At 40.0% G+C, this 16316-nt stretch overlaps 1 protein-coding gene across 1 annotated transcript; it reads right to left on the minus strand.

Annotated features, from left to right (window-relative positions):
• Window positions 1–5390: 5390 nt before the first annotated feature.
• Window positions 5391–8769, minus strand: LOC139723888 (DNA repair protein XRCC2-like). Its single transcript, XM_071635094.1, has 2 exons — window positions 8737–8769; window positions 5391–6495 (listed from the first exon to the last, which is right to left on the minus strand). Exons 1-2 carry the CDS (start codon window positions 8767–8769, stop codon window positions 5392–5394), a joined length of 1137 nt encoding a protein of 378 aa, XP_071491195.1. The 3' UTR covers window position 5391.
• Window positions 8770–16316: the final 7547 nt, after the last annotated feature.

The following is a 16316-nucleotide window of genomic DNA, read 5'->3' on the forward strand; positions in this document are numbered from 1 at the left end:
GGTATCGTTCTGGGTCTGATGTCTGATTGGCTGAAGTTGCGTCATTCCAAATCAGAAGAGCCAATCACAGCCAGGGGATCAGTTAAGATTGCCAGCAGAGAAACCTGCAGATTATGTGGACAAGATATCCTTTTTGAGAGAATCACACAAGTGACATGTTACATGCTATTAACCCGTTCCATACTGAATTCTGAAATCCCCTTAGACTTAATACACAGGACACCGGGTTCCCGTATGGAATGGGTTAACATTATACTGTGTAATTTAAAAGGGCCATTGACAATGTGACTGGGGGAAAAAAAATCATACTCCAGCTCCAGGGGTAGATCCAGGAATTCCGTAAAGGAAGGCGCCTTTACAAAATTAAAGGGGGGGGGGGGGGGGGGGGGGGGGGAGCGCAAGCACCCCCAATTTTTTCTTTTTATTTCTATTGTTTTAACAAAAAATAAAGGTGTGCCCCCACCTGGATCTGCCACTGTACTCTATTATACAGTTGTACTTTGAGTGAACGCTAGTGAATTCTTCTGCTTTAAAAAAAAAAAAAACAACAACAACAAACAAAAGTGTAATTCCAACAGAATGGATTACATGTACAATGGTAAACAGCTCTTAAAGAAGAGTTTGTAAGGCAAGAAAATGCTTAAGATATTATTATCTCACTGGCACTACTTCAAGACTATTTTTGTGACAACATATGAAATCACTGGTCAAATATGAGTGATCATTCTTGGATATGAGATGCATTTGGGGGATCAGATCATCTAATGGTGCAGCTTTAGATCACATGCTAAAATCAAAGGTTAAAGGTTACTGAAGGTCACATTTTAAAGTTAGTCTTACCGTAGGTGACAGGCCATTGCAATCATTGCTCCGATGGTGACCTAACATGAAGCAGAGATCTGCTTTCACTTTTCTGTGTGACATTTTGCAGATTGGGAAACATGCAAGATTCATTCCTTGACAAGTTAACACAGATTAAACTGACATCAGCCTACAGTGACACCTGTCAAAACGGCCATTCATGGCGTGAGTGTCTTATTTTGTGTTGTTTTGTTATTTTAAAACTTTCCTGAGTCTCTGTCAATGCTGCTTGTTTTTCTATTGCCTTCAAATCAGCAATGACTGAAAACAAATATAATTCCATGTTGGACACTGACAGTAATTGAAATATTGCTTGTCTTTTGTTTTGTTTGTTTGTTTGTTTGATTTTTTTTTTTGGGGGGGGGGGTGAATGGATGGGAAGAATTTTGGGGAAAAAATTCGTTCATGAGGCTAACTTGCATTACAAACTGATGTACATGTTGTATGTTGACAAGATTTACACCTGTCCAAATTTTTTTTTTTTCTTTATTCGTTAAAGTTCAAATCCTGGCAAAGGAGGCAACAACACCCATGAGAAGCCCTCCCTTGTACAATCATGCAAACTAAATCATACAGTTACACAAGACAGCCTCATCTTTATGTGTAAAATTTTGTTAGGAACCATGCAGGGACCCATAATTCCTCTCTGTTGTATCCATGTTGACTTGGCAGGACGTTGTAGTCTCACCTTACAACTCTGCCAGACCCTGAGACCACGTCAGTGTACATTCTGTGGGACACATTATGCAGAGGCAGATCTTACAGGTACAACTGTAAAGTATACCCATTACTCTTGCCTCGTGTGACTTGTCGTAAAGCTGTTTGTCAATCAGTCATTCACCAGCCTTAATATCAGCAGTAATTAGCAAAATACAATTAAATTGCACTTATCTGATGCTTGTTTTAGCAAAATCAAAAAGAGAGGGAAAAAAAGATAAGACATACATGTACAGTGTGCATGCATGGTATCTGCATTTGTGTATTAGCATCTCTCCCTCCTCCCTCTCCCTCTCTTTTATTTTATTTTTTCTACTTACAATTGTACATCTATCTAATGATGTATGCATACATCTTTTGTAAGAAAACTCAGTATGTACATGTATACAGTGTAGTATCCTTATTGATATACATGTGTATACACCTGCCGGTACCATAGGAAGGCTTTCCCACTTTTTCTTTCATTCATTCATTCATTCATTCATTCATTCATTCACCCATCCATCCATCCATCCATCCACCCATCCATTCATTTATCTATGTATTATATGTACTTACATATTTATTGATTCATTTATCTATGTTCTTTGTAGGGAGAGGTAATTAATCTGGAGAGACATGATGGCATGTTCTAAAATTTGACATAGTGAGGTAACTGTTGCAAACAGATTGATGTTGTTAGATAATTTCAATCTGCTTTACAGATCCCAAGTGGTTGGAGGACATCCTGCTAGCAAACTGCATCTTCTGTGGTGGCACACTGAGTGCTACATGAAAGTGACAATAAAAAAACTCTTCCACTCGGACTGGACTGAAGCATGCCTAATGCCCACTTCCCCCTCTTCCCTCTTCGACCAGAGTGAGGGGAGTGTTAATCTTGTCCTGAAACAAAGAGAAGGATGGACCACCGTGTTTCACTGTATGGATGAGCAACATGGTGATGCAATTGCTGGGCGTGAACCTTTGTTGCAGTTAAACGCGAGCACCTGGTAAAAATGGCTTTCCACCTTGAGGCCAAATAATGGACTTTATCTGCAATGCCTGTGGACTTCAAACTTTAACAGTACTGAAAATGCAGTATTTTTTTTAACTGTGGCCGAGATTTACAGAGTACCAGTGCTGTTTTTGCACTGCAGAAAAAAAAAAAACATACAAAAAGGTAAAAGGTTTTCTTGCACTCCACAAGCAGACATCAACTACTTCGTCATTATTTGTTCTTTCTATTTATTGAGCATTTCAAACTCATCATTAAAACTTGCATAATGATATGCATACACAACTTCATTCAAATTCAGTATTGAAGTTACTTTCCCAAGATTCCAGGGAAGAAGAAAAAGAAAAAAAAACCACACGCACAATAATTTGGTACAATGCATATTTTCTAGCCCTTTGAGGGTTCTCCCTACCCCAGCATGGGGAAGCACTACTGATGATGTACCGTACCTTTCATAAAATCATATCATATTTCATCAACTTCTATAGGTACATTGTTCCAACATCAAAGAGGCAAAATTCAAGAGTAAACATACTCTCCACATTCATTTACATTAAACATGACATCTTCTCAATTTCAGTTACGGTAAACCAAAGAAGCTGATTCACTGAATCCGTTAAAGAAAGATATCAAGAATGATCATTTGCAACAAAACTGTATTCTTGCTATGAATTTTGTATGTCTGATTGTGGTAAAGAAAAACAATGTAATAAATTTATGTGGAAACACCCCCCTCCCCTTTCCATTTTTTATGCAGTAAAAGCAATTTTCTGTGTCCTCTTTGTGTTATTGTAGTTTAGATTATGCCCTGCCCTGTCCAAAATAGATAAAACCGTTTTTACAAAAAAGTTTAGACAAGAACTGCACAACACACAGCTGTACACTGTACTATTAACCTGTTGAGGATGAGTCATGAGTATACTCAAGGAAATGCGTGTTGCAGCAAAATCTATCCGTTCTCAATTTTAAGTGACCATGCAAGACAAAATCCACTACAAGGTGTAACAGAGATACCATGGGTCAATTTTCCTGAAACCTAGGAATCCATGCAAACCTTACATCAACAATGTTGATTTTAAATATCCAGTACAATGTATTTGGCATTTTCTGGAAGAGCACTCTTTAGATAAATCTGAAGTTTAGAAGCATACATTAAAATTGGTGCATTTTTCTTAAAGCTTTTGATGCTCTCTATTTTCTGACCAAAAAGCATGTGAATGTGTGCATGGAAACCCTACAAAAACAAAAAATCAACAACATAATTGCATCTCAATGGTGGGCTAAATTGTGGCACAATGTCATATATACAATTGAAATACAGTGTACCCACATCAGAATCTTATGTGAGAATGACATCACTCCCATAACAAAGTTTGCAAGTGTTACCACTTTGGTTATACAGTGGACTCCCATTCTAACGAAGTCCAGGGGGACCAGCAGTGTTCTTTTGTTATACTTGTACTGTATCAAAATTTTGTGATAACCAAACAAATAAAACAATAACAAACAGAGCAAATACTGATGCAGCCTCAATTTTTACTTGTAGCTGGAATTTCTGGTGTTTGTTATAATGAGAGTGCACTGTGATAATACATGTACAATGTAATCAGTACATCATAACAGTTGACATTTATGTCTTTTCCACTAGATACAATGAAATTTGAGATGTCACCCATGGGCCTGCATGAGAGTCAAATAAGTACATGTACAATTGTACATGTACAAACTACCAGGCCATGACAGTACAAGATCACATTTGGGATTTTGAATAAATACATGTCTGTCTCCAAACCATATTTGAGTTGCTTGTTTATTAGTGAAGGTTTTTAGAGTACAGGCAAGAAAGCTGCATTTCCAGCTAATTTCTTTGAAGGGATCGTATAGTACTGGTTATGGTAAGGATTCAGCTTTGAACATTTGCAAGATACATGTACATGTATTTAGAAATCACTAAGAGAGCAAACAATTCTAAGGGGAATTGAAAGTTTATTTGATGAAATTTTGTTATGAAATGATATCCAAAAACAAGATAAAACAAAGAGATCCTAATAAAAGTCATGGCCTGTCACATTTTATTAGGATCACTTTTTTGGATATCTCAGCCATTTCCAATTTTCATCAAATAAACTGTGAAATCCTCTAAAAATGACATGTTCTTTCATATTTCATAAGAGGTTTCTCATTATCTCCCAAACACACACACACAAGTTGGAAACCTGCAGCCCCATCTAAACCAAAACTGTATCATCCCTTTAAATGTCTGCAAAAAGAAACTCTTTCTTCATATCTCTATTACTTTATATCAATGTACTGTAATAAAACATCCTCCCTGTCTCTGTATGGGGGTGGGGTGTGAGAAAGTATGTGTACGTAACGAGCATGCATAAATGCAGAACAAAACTACAGGCTTGTATTAGTCTTTAACTACTATTTTCTGATTTTACAATCCAAAGTTCCTTTTTTGGTACAGCGTATAGAGAATTCCTGGCTCAAAACAAAACAAATAATTGCACAAGTCCATTTCCTAATACAGTATAACATAAGTAAAATTGTAAACTGACATACAGCACTGTACACCTGTACATGAAGCACATCAACTGTGAATCAAGGTACCCAAAAATGTTCATAATTATCTTTCTGAGTGTGTTCGTAAATGTGTGTGTGTTTGTGTGTGTGTGTGTGTGTGTGTTGTGTGTATCTTATGCTTTTGTGTGTCTAATGCTCTTTTCAATACATGTACTAAGGCACATAAATATCAATAGCCATTTTGAAACACCAAATATACAGATGCATGTGAACTGAACCTCCTCTTCTTCCCTTCACACATGGACAATTCCTTGAGCTGTTACAATGAAGTGACTCGTATGTATTTTGTTTGTAGTCCTCTGACTAAGAACTGCTGAGAAGGTGCTGTACACCTGAATGCCATTCACCATCAGAGGTGCGCTGCTGTCATGTCGTTCCAAGACGATTCGATGGCTGACAAGCCTCGTCCACTCCTTACTCATGAACTCGTGATGTTCTGTTCTTGGGGTGAACCCGAGAGCTGAAGGCGTAGCTCTGCTGTGAGGAGTCCTTGAGTCATCGCCATGCTCTGCATCAGGGTCACTCTGGGCTCGTTTGGTCACCAGGGCTGCTTTGGCTGCAAACGCCACTAGGTGATAGTCTTTGAGGAGCCTTGAGAGCGCCGTGAAAGCCAGCTTTTGATTGGTCCCTTGATGTAACACACTGTCTCCTCCGCTCATTTTGTCGAGCCAATGAAATGCAGAGATTGTGTCAACAAGGACAACAGAGATCCCACATTGATTGGCTAAGAGTGACTCGAGAGAATGAAGAGTTATAATCAGCTGATCGCTGGTAACAATCTTCACAATGTAAAGCTTCTTCAGACAGGACTTCAGAAATGATTCAACCTCTTCTTCAGATGGTGAAAACAATGACTGTTTGCTGTTTCCTTCTAGGTTGTGGGAAATATGCTGTTCTCTTTGATCATCCCTGACATCACTGGCATTATGACCACACTTCTTTGTATTCCCCTTTCTTTCTTCTCTGTCATGATCAGTGTGTGCAAATTGGTTATCACTGCATCCAAGTTGATCATTCCCTTTATCAGGAGTACCCTCTGACCTGTGGGCCAGAGCCTCATTCACTCTGCTTTCCATGATAGTGAAGAGTCGCACCATGGAAAACTGTTGCTCGGTGTCCAAGAAGACCACACTGGTCCCTATTCCCCCAATGTTGATGCCTTCCCATGACGGAGGTAAAATACAGGTTGCCGTGACGTTCAGCAGCAGCTCTGTCTTTCCTGCTCCGCTGCCACCATACACCTCAACCACATCGCCGGGTCTGGGGACAAACTCGGGGGGAATTAGAGCTGGATCCAGTTTATCCAGTGAAGACTTTTCTCCCAGGCGGACAAGGAGCTGCCAATGAAACAAAGATGGAATGATTACCTTTGAACTACAGTGTATGATGTAATAAGCACAGTCTCTTCTCACTACGATAGTGGATGCTTAACTTCTTTGATTAATAATGGCAATATATAAAATGTACTCTGTAAAAGAATCTAAATTCATCATCATTTTGCAGGACAAATCCACCGAGCCTATTCCAGTTTTTCGACGTTGAGGGTGTCAATATCCTTTGATAGCAAAATAGTTACAAGCAGAGGGTCTGGAAGCCAGACTACAAGAGTACGCATGCTTGTAACAAAGAGTCACGCACTATAAGTAAGCGTTCGCGCACTCAGTACGAGATGCCTATTGGCTAAAAAAATCATGCATCCAGTACTTTTTCCTTACATCCAGTAAATACTAGACGCATGGTTTTGAAGTAGGCACCTACTGGATGCATGATTTCGGGCACTAGTCTATGGCAAGCCAAGAAAATGCATCCAGCAAATTTGTCATTGGGTAACAATTGACAGACAAATGGATTTTTGGCAAGAAAATTACCCATTCTATAACACAGATGACGCACATCTTTTCGTGCTTCAGTCGGAATATAGTTAGTGTGCATGCGGTAACTATGAAATTAAGCCTAAACCCACAAGGGTCAAGGCGAAGTTAAGCATTCCATGGCATAGATACCGTTAGTGCACCAGTTTTCGACAGGACCCAGATTTCGACACCCAGCAGATACCCCTTATTGAATTTTATACTCAATTACAAACGTCTGACTTCAACAATCGACCAAGTTATCAATCACATTTCTAGTCTTATATAAACACCGTTTGTCACTTGTCATCATAATCCGACGGTAGAATATTTAGGAGAAAAACAACACAGTGTCAGCAGAAATGTTGATGTAAGCCATTTTTAGGGGTTCAAAACAATATGACGCATTTTGTATACATCGCCGTAAAATGAAATTCACCCATGCCGGTTATCTTACTTTAGTATCAGTTTGTTTGCCAAATCGTGATGTTTGATCTCATATGAGTCATAATCGTCTTTAGTAATTTCATGGCTGAATTCGTGATAAATGAGCAAACTTGTAGAAAGAGTTGGCTTTGAGAATGTGGCACCAGATTTCGACATTCCCATATTAAGACACGTTATAGAGGAAACAACAAGTTCTTGCGCTGGTATGATTGCTGGTTTAATTGCGTCCACAATGCAGTGTACGCGTACTGTACGCGCCATGTGATTTATGTGTGATGCGCACTGTGATTGTGTTGAAAAATGATGCTGGCTGTCGAAATCTGATGCCAGCGACGGCATGACGGAAATCGCTTAAAAATTGAACACGAGTGCATTCAAATGGGAATTCGTTAGCCATATTATTATTGGCCTTATAGTAGCTCAACTTCATATCGAAATTCCGAGGTAAAACGGTGCAGTATTGACGGTAAACAAGGAAATGTGCTAAAGTGTCGAAAACCAGTGCCCTAACTGTAGTTATATTGTACCGACGGTACCTTATACGCACACAATTCCGACTGACGCACTCATAAACAGACCTGTGCTTCATTTGTAATTTTATTTTTTAAAGTTACCTAGACTCTAACTCTAGGCTATAACTCCGGTGCGGGGCGCTGTAACTAGTAGTAGTACGTGTTGGGGTCGCTGGTGCGGTTACCTACAGTGTAGGCTAGGCCCTAGGGCCTAACCGGAACATTACTGCACTGGTATTACTGCACTCACTCAAGAAAACACTGGCACATATTCATTCGTTCACAACGCAAAGCCACGGGAAACCGGAAAGTGCAGTGCCTGAGTCACCTCCAAAAATCCATCTAAAATCCCAAGTTTCGCTGTCAAAAACGCAGAATCGGAGCAACTTTCCAAAGGTGCCGTGTTAAGAATCAGGGTCGCCGAAAAAAGCGCTAAAATTGCCGATCGCCATCGCCTGCGCAGCTGCGTACGATAGTGGACTGAGAGAGTCTCGCCTACAGTAGTACTACAATACATTTGGATTCGGTACACTATACCAAAACAACGTACTGCAGAATACAACCGTGTACACTAGCATGTGAGGTACATTGTGTTTTGTGTAAATCGTAATGAATATGATTGATTGATTGCTGTGTTTCGTTACCGTTACCGTTATGTAACGTGTAATCGAACCTCACAACTGAAATCATACATAAAACATACGAGTCTATCATCGCAACTTTAATGAGACAACTGCAACACTCCTAATGTGGAGAATAATAAACTTACTTGCGCCCCTGTTTCCGAATTCGCCGCCGCCATGGGAATACTGCCCTCTGTGTCTGTACCCCACTATTACTGTGATCTGCTACGGGATCTCCTGTAAAACATGATATATTCGCGGCATGAAATTTTCGCGAATCGGAGCCGACGGCCTTTTTCGTGGCAAGAAATTTTCGCGAATTGCCTCTTGCATTCAATGCATATAGTGTAGATAAGAAATTTCGCGTGCATTTTAATTTCGCGAATCTTGGCGCTCGCGAAATTCGCGAAATTAAAATGCACGCGAACATTTCTCGTTTTACAGTACACTGTATCACCAAAGATCATTCACACTGACGTTTACACAGGATCTTTGGTTGTACACTACTTAGAGTAGTCTGTGAATGAAGTGGACCAAACTGAGCTTCATCACGTATTCTTACCACTTACAGTACCAGAGATATTGAAATACAGGGCCGGCGGAACCGGGGGGGGGGGGGGGGGGGGGGGGGGAGGATCGTCACTTGTACCAGGGCGATTTTCTTTTTTTTTCGCTTGTCAGCTGAAGAAACCCGGAAGGGTAGTGAAATCAGACTGCCCCCCTTATAGTCCAGGCTAGAAGGCACCTAACCTTGTTTTTTGATATATACAATGTTTTTTGATGGTTTCTTGTCAATTCGAGGGTGCTGATTCCAAATCCGATTGATGCCACTCGCGTAACCTTGAGCATTTTCGGCAAAATGCAAAAATTCAAAATGGCCGCCAAATATGCTAATTTGGTCGTGATAATCAGAATAAGGCGCATTGTATTACCAATTATTCCGCCAAACTTTGTACATTTCCTATCCTAGAGTTACTCCATCTATATTTACAAGAGAATTTTCGTTTCATATAGATTTATTTGGTATTTAAAGCTCATTTTCAATTCAAAATGGCCGCCATTCCTATGCTCATGTACAATATGAATGGTAAAAATATGCATAGAAATATAGAGAAAATTTACTGTATTTCCTGTCCCGTACCTAAGCTGTTATAAAGTGTTGCGTGTGCAACGCAAATATATTGGGTGCCACTTACAATAGATAGGCCCTACATGTATTTTTATTCTTTAAAATGGTCGTCAATTACTCTTATTCTGTACAATATGAATGACAAAAATATATGTGGAAATAGAAAGCCAATTTGCTGGGTGGTTTTTTTTTTTCTGACATCCAGCTACATCGTTTATTAAGATCTAGTGCTGATCATATCTGAAGGATGTTCTTAACAAAAAGTTATTCTTTAGTGATGCAAAAGTCCTTATTTACCACATAAATTTAGATTATTACTTGAATTATTTGAATTATGAATGGTAACCCTTAGCTACGATGTTTAACACAATTTCTTATCTTTTATTCTGTTTCATCAAAGAATATAAGTGCACTACACATCACGCAAAAAATCAATATACATTCCTGTTCTGCATGCAGGTTGCATATAAAAATGCAATACTCACACAATGTTAAGAACCTAGATACATGGTATTTATTAAATAATGTTGAAAATGGAGGGGAAGCTAGAAAGCAAGGCTTCTAACATGTATTTCACTGAAACCATTATTAATAGGGACAGAAATGGTGCAAGGAATGGGGGGGGGGGGGATTCCTGTGGTGAGTTTGAAATGGATCATAACTTCCATCACTTTATATGATATGATTTAAAAGTACCGCTTTGATGTTATCGAATCTTGAATTAAAACAACAACAAACAGTGATGAAGGTATAAACAAAACTGTCAAAACGCAATACCTTTCAAACTATTCAAAACCAAGGACCAATGTGAAGTACCTCTTTCAGTTCTGTCACACTTCCCATGTGTTTATACTTTGACATCATGAGGTCATTCATTCTCGTCTTAAAACCAAAACTATTCTTTTTTATTGTCTTCAAAGATCTCTTTAATTTGATGTTTGGCAGCAGGCGACATCAGCCCCAAATTTGCAGGATTATAGGACTAAAGATGCATATCAGTCCGACCCGCAATTGCCTTTATTGCAACCACATCTGATGATGTTCAGCACTTCCATGACTTCCTCAAGGGTCAGAGGTAACTTGGATGGTCCATGGCCTCAGACCAGCTTCTGCACCATCCGGTTTTGGGGTCAAAGCTTTCAGTGATGGGGAGAGAGGGGGGGGGGGGGGATCTAGATTGGCTTGTGGGATTTCAGACACATTGATGGCAGGTTCCGGGGGGGGGGGGGGAGGCATTTCATGAAGCGTTTTGTCAGATATATATATATATATATATATACATTTTTGGAAAAACTGTTATAAGCCTAAAAACCATTGCATGTGATTGTCTGAGAACAAATTTGTCAGACAAAACGCTTCATGAAATGCGCCCAGGTCAGGTTATCAGGTTATCATGACTGGAAGCCAAGATCAGGGTATGCGTAGACGGCACTGCACGGGGACGCTTGCCATCCTTTCCTTCCAGCGTAAGGAGGGAGAGTGATTGAGCACCAGTGAAGGAGGGTAGACTTCCTTAGCCTATGCCTGCCACAGAAGGCTACCTTGAACATAATAGCGTTGACAAGATGGTTGCTAAGATGAAAGGCATGGGCCTAATGGTAATCATGTAAAGGTTGAGGCAAAGTCTCCAAAAGGATAATTACTCCTCTATTGTCTTGAGATGGGTAGTACTCGGCTAATGTCATCCAAGGACATTCTATGAGACGTAAGGGTAAGGTCATCTGCACGAGCAAACTTCCTTCATGAAGTGATTATCAAGTCACCATGTTAAAAGGAGTGGAGTTAGTTTATAGCCACCCTGGAGGAGGCCATCATTCAGAGTATTAAGTCAGTTGGTCTGCGAAATCCTGAAGCTGCAAGTGCTGAAAATTAAAGACAAGCAGTGTGAAGTTGTTATAGCACTGCTTTCAGAATGAGGCAGCACTTAAGAAATCTTAGTGTCTCCCTGGACATCATACGCAAAGACATTCACTCCGAGAAAACTGGTGGTAAAATCCATCTATCGCGAGAACAGTGAAGCCTTTCACCTATCATGGCTACATTTTAGGCAACAATGTCAGCATGTCTATCGTCAGATAGCTCTGTGGATGGTTGCTGGTAAGGTTGGGCTTTGGATCTTCTGTAAAGGAGTGCTCAAGCAAGTCCCCACGTCTTTACCTTCTTTCTATGGCAAGATCACCCAGTGACCCCTTAAGTACCTTGTAAGGCAATTGCAGGATTGCAGGGGTCGCGGTCGGGCAGGGCTGGGCAGCAGCAGAGGTGGGGGCAAACAGGTGTAAAACAAGCCCCTTGACTAATAATTTATGGACTCATCCCATTATATTTATCATGAATCACCTGCATTGTACTAACATTGGTAAATATTTCATAATTCCACAATTCATCACTGAAGGAAAGGTAAGAGCAGTGTACTCATCTCAAGACACAAAAATGTGTCAATTTTACGGGTGTTGTTCGTTATTCCGAAGGGTCGTCAATCCGAAACACACAAACTCCCTATACCTAGAGGTTCGTTAATTCGAAAATGAAAAAGGGTTCATTAATCCGAACATTTGTGGCGTTATTCCGAAGGTTCGTCATTCCGAAGATTCATTAATCCGAAAATGAAATTCGGAAAAATGAACCTTCGGACTAACGAATCTTCGGATTAAAGAGCCTTCGGAATAACGAACCTTCGGAATAACGAGCTGTAACCAATTTTACAGTGGCAAGTACACAAGTTCATGCTGCTACAATTTAACCAACCTTGAGCAAATAGGTGAAAAATCACGCCATCACAGAACCAGTGGTAAATCTGATCTACTTTATACAGATCAGACAGAAGGTCATTTGTCATTTGTATTTTCAAGCATAATTATCATACTCTGGGTGAACATGAAAAACTTTTTTTTTTTAATATCAGAGATTATTTAAGGGAAGGAAGTGGGGTGGTCCCTTTTTTCAACTTTCCCCTGCCTCATGTTCCTTCTCGGAACTGTTTGTATAATATTGCTTTTAGATTAGAGTTATTTCAGGTAGTTCGATATTTTAGATAGTTATTTGGAAATTTCATTTGTGTTATCATCTGAGATTTAGCTTCAGTAAATCAGAGTAAATTTTATGAAGTTGAACATCTCAAGGCAAGTAGGTATCAAATGTTCATGTCTAATAATTCCTGATAAACGATCGTGATGATCAATTCAAGTTTTGTTGGGCTTTTTCCCAAATTCCTTGTGAAAAATCCAGATTGAGGAAGCAAATTTGGATGATTGCATCACAAATAAAACAGCCTTAAACAACCTTCTGATTTCTTCTGATTTCTAATCAGCACCCGAATTGATAAACAGTGTTGCTGCATGACAGAAAAAAAAGAGAAAATTCGTTTATTTCCATGCACATTTTATCGTTCATATTGTACAGGGGTATATGAGTGGCATTCATTTTGAATTTTTGTATTAACCCGTTGAGGACGGTTTGATTTTGCTACAACACGCATTTCCCATAGACACCTGCCCGAGTATACTCGGGACTCGTCCTCAACGGGTTAAGAAGAACGTATAAGATTACAAAGAATATATTTTCTGTTTGTTTGTTTGCTTGTGTTGCAAGTGGTACTCATCAAATTTGCATTGCACATGCAAAACTTGATAACAGCGTAGGTATGTGACTGGAAAAACAGCAAATTCGTCTTCTATTTCTATGCATATTTTTTTTGCCATTCATAAAGTACATGAGTATAGGAATGGCGGCCATTTTGAATTGAAAATAAGCTTAAAATACTAAACGTACCTACATTAAATGAAAATTTTCTAGCATGTGCAAATAGAATTACTCAAGGAACAAAAATTTAAAAAAGTTTGATGTAATAATCGGTCATAAAATTGACATAAATGGGATTATCATGGTCAAATTAGCATATCTGGCGGCCATTTTGGATTTTTGCATTTTGCCGAAAATGCTCAAGGTTACGCGAGTGGCATCAATCGGATTTGGAATCAGCACCCTCGAATTGACAAGAAACCATCAAAAAACATTGTATATATCGAAAAACAAGGTTAGGTGCACTTTCTATGGAGCCTATATAGCCTGGACTATTAGCTATGAAACGAGAAAGACACTGAATTTTTCAAGTCTTGTGCTTTTTTTTTTGTCGTTCTTTGTGTGTTTGTGTGTGTGTGTGTGTGTGTGTGTGTGTGTGAGTGAGTGTGTGTGTGTGTGTGTGTCCGATGGAGAATCTAGTGAGACCAAGGAGGTAAACCTCCTTGGTGAGACCTAGATGCAGCGTATAATAAAAAGGTAAGTAAACATGTTTTCTACACGTACCACGGAAATGAAAATCACGGCCCTGTGGAAAAGCTGCATTATGTTGTGTAAGAGTTCTGTGGTGTATAGGCCCTAAAGAATGATGTGGCATCATGGTCGGCCCACGTTTTTAAAAGTGGGGGCGGGAGCACTTTATTTCTTGTGCCACTTCCGGGTTTCTCCAGCTGACAAGCAAAAAACAAAACAAAACAAAACAGCCAAACAAACAAAAAAACACAACAAAACAAACAAACAAAAACAAAAATGAAACAAGGCCTTACCCGCACTTCTGATAGCTCCCTCTGGTACAACAACAACAACAACAACAACAACAAAATCACCTTTTTTGCCACTGCCGGGGGAAAAAAAAGTTGGGGAGGGGGGCAAGTGGTTAGACCCTTATTCCTGTGTTATCCAAAAAAGTACGGGGAGGGCTCCCCCCCCCCCCCCGGTTCTGCCGCCGGGGTTACAAGATTGAATTAAATGTATAGTATAAGTTGCCCAAGTCATTTTTAGACGGTGAACTGATGGCACTTTAAGGCAAGGAGTTAGGCAGACGAATACTCAGTAATGTCTTGAAAGAATGCACCCCCGGCACTTACCGGCAGTAATGTGCGAGCCTTTGGGATGACGAATCGACTGTCTTCACCTCCTACCCATCAGGGCGGATCCAGGGAGGACCGCAACCGGCGCACGCCCCCCTTTATTTTTTGTTGAAACAAAGGAAATAATTAATATTGTAAACGCGCCCCCTCTTTACGGAATTCCTGGATCCGCCCCTGTTAGTGGTGGTAAGATGATGTGTAAGTCTAACTAAGATTGTTGGTGATCATGTACACCATCGACTTGGCAATCACAGAATATTACATGGGCCTATCAATCATCCAGTTAAACTGCGTTTCTTTTCTTCCTTTATGCTATCCACCACTTGTATAGAACATGAATGAGAAACATAAAGAATAGGGGCCCTGGATCCTAGATATTTCCACCCTACCACAGACACACCATACTTTCGGTGAATATACTATTCCTTTGCGATCTTATACATTATCGACCCTGGCAATCAACAAAATAGGCCTATATAAACTTTCATTTTTCTTTCTTAGCTATCCACCTTAATATCACACCCAGGTAAACCTTACTAGTATTGAACATGAATGCGAAACATAAAGAATAATATGGGCCCTTTGTCCAATACCCCCCCCCCCCCTCCGACACACACACGATCCTAAAAAGGGGGATACTGGGCCCATTATTTTGCGATCTTGTACATCATCAACCCGGTAGTGGCAATCAACAGATAGGCCTATCATCCAGGTAACGTTCTTTTTTTTTCCTTTCATAGCCATTCTATGGATGCAGTGGCGGATCCAGAGGACGCGCGACCCTCTTTATTTTTGGTTAAATCAAAAGAAATAAAAAGAAAAAATGGGGGGGGGGGGTGCATGCCCCTCCTTTAATTTTGCAAAGGCGCATCCCCTTGACGGAATTCCCTGGATCTGCCCCTGATAGCTATCCATCTACTTGTAGAACATGAATGAGAAACATAAAGAACAGGGGCCCTGTGACCTATACCCCCCTCCCCAACACACAGCATAACTCGGCTCTATCCCAAAAAGGGGGGGGGGGGGGAAGAATCCATTAATAAGAGATGGTTCCCTCCCCGAAGTTCCCTCCCAAGATTTTTCCCGTCGAAGAGGCGGAGATCGTATAATTATTCGGACATACCATTGAAATTGACCTTTAACAACATTTAAAAAAGTAAACAAACACACAAACAAAAGCAAGCCCACAACAACACGTTCCAAGGCCCTGAACAATAATGTGCCAACATGATTATCAGGGCTTTTAATGGTGTTTCTAATTTTGATTAGTAGTTTAAAGTACATTTCCAACTACCTGCCACCGGGTCGAGAATCAACCTACTAAAATGAATCTGATGGGAGCGATCCTGCTAAACAGGCGGGGAATTCCCACCCCGACCGCTCTCGAACACAAACTCTCTATATTCCATAACATTATTGGTTTCATGTGTACTAGACTTTTCGGATGAACTATAGTATACTATGCCAACGTCTATCACAAGTTCGAATCTGGATGAAGTCATTTGCCTCTCCAGGCTGGAAAGCTTGTCAGGTAGCCTGCTCCAGAGTAAACTCGGATGTAAACAGAATGCCTGTCCGGCGTAGATTTTTCATCGCAAAGGTGAGAAAATTGTGAAATTTTGACAGCCTCTACATAGCAAGGCCTATATGATACTAAAATAATATTCTCAGATGATATACAGCCCATTGTGACGGTCTATATATATGCATC

This window comes from Diadema antillarum, unplaced genomic scaffold (assembly GCF_040938485.1).
Source record: "Diadema antillarum isolate AM-2024a unplaced genomic scaffold, OU_Dant_1.0 scf00000202, whole genome shotgun sequence".
Taxonomy (NCBI): domain Eukaryota; kingdom Metazoa; phylum Echinodermata; class Echinoidea; order Diadematoida; family Diadematidae; genus Diadema; species Diadema antillarum.

Excerpts from the sequence above, each read along its gene's own strand:
- LOC139723888 (XM_071635094.1), bottom strand. The coding sequence starts at position 8,769 with ATGGCGGCGGCGAATTCGGAAACAGGGGCGCAA. Across the intron at positions 6,496-8,736 it reads ATTCGGAAACAGGGGCGCAA|CTCCTTGTCCGCCTGGGAGA; the intron begins GTAAGTTTATTA and ends TTTCATTGGCAG.